The sequence below is a fragment of the Tigriopus californicus genome, chromosome 11, assembly GCF_007210705.1.
Source record: "Tigriopus californicus strain San Diego chromosome 11, Tcal_SD_v2.1, whole genome shotgun sequence".
NCBI classification, from domain to species: Eukaryota; Metazoa; Arthropoda; class Copepoda; order Harpacticoida; family Harpacticidae; genus Tigriopus; species Tigriopus californicus.
Window position 1 is genome coordinate 12,282,145 of NC_081450.1, and position 5,079 is coordinate 12,287,223.

The 5,079-nt window shown below is 43.5% G+C and overlaps 1 protein-coding gene across 2 annotated transcripts in view; it reads right to left on the minus strand.

The window, feature by feature from the left end:
* Positions 1-343: 343 nt before the first annotated feature.
* Positions 344-5,079, minus strand: part of LOC131891129 (lachesin-like) — a 24,357-nt gene continuing 19,621 nt past the window's right edge. For both annotated transcript variants that reach the window (XM_059240644.1, XM_059240643.1), the window contains exons 9-10: positions 4,327-4,591; positions 344-1,255 (exon numbers count right to left, since the gene is read on the minus strand). In XM_059240644.1, the coding sequence (XP_059096627.1) occupies positions 1,143-1,255; positions 4,327-4,591 (378 nt within the window). In that variant the 3' untranslated portion in view covers positions 344-1,142. The remainder of the gene's footprint in view (positions 1,256-4,326; positions 4,592-5,079) is intronic.

The following is a 5,079-nucleotide window of genomic DNA, read 5'->3' on the forward strand; positions in this document are numbered from 1 at the left end:
GTGCAAACTAATAAGCTCTTGGCTTGGATGGTTTGCGGCGAAAGTGCCACAAACTGTCCCAAAACAACACCTTTATTCTTCAGTACCACTTGAAATACTCCTGTCAATTGATGCACTGACAACACAATCGCGATTCCGAGCAGGAACAAAACCACCCGTTTGAGGGAACTGATCCTTCTCAGCATCCTTCATTACTGGAACAAAAGTGCTGGGCTGAAACATGCAGTAGTTAACAACATTCAGTCTTTGCACAAGTGTTTCAGAATGGTCATGAACACATATGTACAATGTTTGTTCTACTACAACATCTATTGGAGGCATTGGATGTACACTGCAACAAACGTGAGACGACATCAACATAAGTTTATTCAGCACGCAAATCTTGGCATTCATTTATTTTGGCGGAGCAACGAGTGAGACGAACTGAACAAGGTCATATTATGGAGATAACTTTTTGTATAAGTTGAAATGAAAAATCAGAAACACTTTCTTCGGAGTAATTTCGAGATTCCGTAATAGGCAAACAGAAGCTCAATTTTGAAGGTAAATATCGATTTTTTTTCTTCTTCTTTTATCATGAATATCGGACTAGTCAGGAATAGTTTAGGGATAGCAATGGCTTGATTCATTATTGTTCGTATCATGTAGAGAACTGAGCAAAGGCGGCACGACTCGGAGATTTCGAGTTTCTTTCAGTCTTGAATGGAAATATATTGGATCATTATTTCAAATCATATCTGGTTCCTAAACACTTGATTGGCTCGGGCCCTAAATCGAGGCGTCCTTTGTTGGCTTTTGGCACACTAGGGTTGTCGTAAGCAATTGTATATCATTCAATTTTCGACGATAAAGAAGCGAGGCATCGTCTTTTCTTCTTGTTGTTCCTCCTCGGGGAGAATGAAGAGACAGAGAGAGAGCGAGAAAGAGAGGCCTTCACAGGCCCTCCAGGCGGCCTTCCGCCTTTCCTTGTTCTTCTCGGAGATTCTGAGGCCAGAACATCGTAGTACGTAGTAGGTAGTCAACCGGCTGAACCATTTTTTGCTAGCGCGGATTATCACAGATCCGGGAGGTGTCGCGAATGGAGCTCGTTTTTTGGTGTGTGGTTATGTGTATGTAGTATGCCAATATGGATGGGGTTTGCCTCACCATCTTGGGACCGAAGCCATTAGAATGATTAATAATGTCCACAGCTCAGGCGTCAACTTCGATCCCAGACTCGTCAAACCGGACTTGCCGCGCACAGAATGGCCCAAAACTGGAAAGTAGCCAGAGCATAGAAGTAGTATTTAGAGTGGCAATCCTGAATGTTAGATCCATTTTCTACTTCGTTCTTTGGAAAGGAAAGAGCGCACTTCATTGTCAAGGAGCTAAAAGCCCTAATGGCTGCCTGAGAGCGAGAAGTGTACAATTGCAGACGAATGTCAACATGGCTGTAATGGATGATGCAATATGCTTATATTCAAAGTGGCTATTATCGGTGCTAAGGAACACTTGAACAAACATATGATGCATAAAAATATGTCAGATGATTCTTTTGGCTTAAGAGAGCAAAGAAATAACCCTGCCTACTTTTGAGAGCAACTGTGGTTAGAGAGACTGGGAGTGCAAACAGTCGAATGACTTGGCTTTTTGCGGGCTTTCGCTATATTGGTAATAATGATGCTCATGGCTCGTTGGTGGGTTATGTTGCACATAATACAGTACTCTAGTGAGAGAAAGAAGAACGACCCACCCTTTTCCACTCTCAATGAATATGAATGATAATCTCGTCTGAAGCTGAAGGAGAAAGAAGTATCATGGCTAAACCCACATTAGATGTCCTCCCGTCTTCCCAATACACAAATAGGCGTACTCCCCTGTCCTGTCCACAGACGTCTGAAACAATTCACTTTCGTCAAATGACACGGCTCAAAACATGTGCTTTCGACCCCTCAAAACAGGATTTCACTTTCCCCGTGGTTCACTTGACTTTTTAGACAGACAAGTCTGTTGATCCCGCTTAAGAGATAAACCGATAATGTACCGGGCTTCTCGTTCTTGTAATGGTACCACGACCAGCCTACCCAGACCTCGTCCAAGTTGGACGAGTCTCACAGCGGGAGCTATTTCGCAATATATTCTTCAGAGACCATGGTACCCACACAACCCACCACACCCACACACATATTGTGTATATTGTAGTACATGGACTGTCCCCATGACCCTTTACCCCCCAGATGTACCGAGTGAGCCAGGGTAATAATGGCAATATCGTCTAAAATCCCTCTGGAAGGCCAGGATCACTAGAATCGAGGGTGACTTGGTCTCCCCTGGAAAATGGGGGAAGGAAGGGTACTCTCAAAACCATTATGGTTGTCTTCTCTAAAGCCATTTCCTGGTTGTTGGGGACCTCGATATGTATACATAAAAAAAAAAAAAAGAAAAAAAAAAAATAGTGTTCGATTTCAAAGAGACGCTCGAAATGGGAGATGGTTGACTTGAAAATAATTTTTCCAACCATTCTCGCCTGTGAACAATTCTGGTGGACAACCCGAAAGAGACGTTATGTCTGCTCACCAGACACATCTGTTGATGATGATCCATCCGTCTCTCCAATAAAAGCACATCGACATAAGACCCTCACAACTCCTGACCTATGTATGTACAGTGAGCAAATCTAGAATTGAAATCCTAGGACAGATGGAGTCGTTCGGATCAAAGCTATAGTAATCTAATTAAATGACCATGGCCAAGATCGATGGAGCCACCCTGTCCACCTGGAAACCTGCACGACATTTGTTTCACCCCCATCATGCAATTGACTAAAAGCTAGAATCAACAGATGAAACCGAATCTAGCATCAAAAGGATTGGAAACACCCTCGAGTCTCTTACTAGATCCTAAATGGATGGAGGAGCTAACAAGTGTGAAGTGTTTGAATTTGGAAGGACCACTTAAAGGATGGACGTGCTCGTCACGGCTCAAATGGCACGGGTTCCTGGTTGGATGAGGGGCTGCCTCTCCGGGGCTTTAGCTATCTTCAATGGGACAGACAAGAAGAAAGGAGAAGGCGACATACCGTACATTGGCACATTGGTGTGGCATTGATATTCGAGTGCATTAACGATATGATACCCTCGACTGCGCGAGAGAGATAAAGAAAGCGAACCATTCCTGCCATTTCAAGCACACCAAGTACACATAACGTACACACAGGACGATTCCACGCCCTTTGGAGAGCTACATACTGTATAGAAGAGTAGATGCTGCATGTACGTAGAAGGGTTGAGGGTTCTGTTGAGTAAATATGGGATGGGGGTGGTGGTGGTGATGATGGGATTGGTAAACAGGGAATTGCGTTTGGAATCGAAAAACAGATCCCACTTCTAAACAGCCGAGTCCCATTTCATCGCATCCAATTCCAGAGGATTGAAAAGAATGCAGGAGGAAGCAAGCTCGTTATTTAGAACACATTCATGGTAGACGGCGATAAGTTGATAGCATATCCAGGTTATTTTAGAAAGGGGATTTTTTGACTAACGATTTCAAGCTTCTGAATTGAATGAAAGCAGGATGATTTGGATTCGAGACCTCATTATCACATGCTCAATAATGTGAATGAAACAATTATTTAGAATAACATATTTCACGAAAAAGAATGATAACATTTTCAGATTCCGTTTGGGTGCCCTAAATGTTTGGGTTTTTTTCTGGAAGAATTTTTGCCATTTATGAGTGAACATACAATATTTGCGTGTTATGAGTTAGGTCAATATAGGAGCTGTATCACCAAAGGGACTGCCGATCAAATAAGATTCTAATTTGATGCTCCATAAAGGATGCATTACATGTGCATCATAGGTACCGTTGATGTGATTATCAACGGCAAAATGCTTTCTGTAGGTACTAGCCAGGAAGTTAATTGGTCGACTATCACCCTGTCTGACTAACAGACTGTCTCACTTTCTCTCGGACCCACTGACATATTTCAATTCATGAATTATGATCCAAAAGGGATTCGTTGGAGGCGTCTGAAAGGCGCGTCGTTATGTTGTAAATATCCCTACCAGCCCATTGAGCACATGCGCTAACCTCGAGTACAACCATGGGGTTGGTGGGTTGTCGTTACCAATTGAATAAACCCCTCATGACACGCTTCCATGGTGTTGAAAATTTATCGGAATAAATTTGCTACAGCCTCCCTCTAGTACTGTGCGCACTGTATTGTGAGCACGTACTATGCCATTTCAGACCCACCCAATGAGTAATGGGACCTGATTAAATTGTAAATGTCTCTCGCTATCTTCATAGAGACCATAGTGTGCACGATCAATGGATTCGACTTACCTCTACCATTGGTTCGGAACAAGAACTTTTCGGACCAATCTCCCTCGTGGAATTTGTTGGTGGCTTTCACCTGGACCACATAAGTCCGATCGGGCTTGAGGTCAGGGATGTTGACCTCGTAGATGTACTTGTTGATTTCCGGATAGAGGCCGTTCTCGATGATCCTTGCCTGAGTCAAGCGGTGTTGCTCATGAGAGTGCAAGTGAAGCTCGTTCCGTTGTTCCTCCCGAGTTTTGTGGGGATTCTGAACATTGTGGTTCGTGGTCTGGAAAACGTACGTAGTACATACAGGAGACTGAAAACTCACTCTCGACAACCAGTAGTGTATGAACAGCACGAGTACAATGAATGCTAGTCGAAGAGACTTGGCCATGAAATGAGAACCATTGAGGATGGACCCGAACCAAGAGACGTTGAGAACGATTTTGAGCTTCCTGCCCCACAACAGACTTAATGGTCTTTGCATCATTGCACTTGAGTTGAAATGGGAAAGAGAATGTCATATTACCCCGATCCGACACGACTGAGCATCAGCCATCATGTTCTGATAATGGCTGAAGCGAAAACAAAATGACAAAAAAACATCGCCTTCAGCACCATCCTGTACATTGTAGCTTTTTTGGCGAGCGAAGCTCTTTTCGCGGCACGTCGATATCAGGATGATTAATAGTGTCAGCTTATGAATATGAGATAATTGTTAATAGAAAAGAATGGACGGTCGGAGACAAGGGAAATGCGATAACTCCGAAGGCA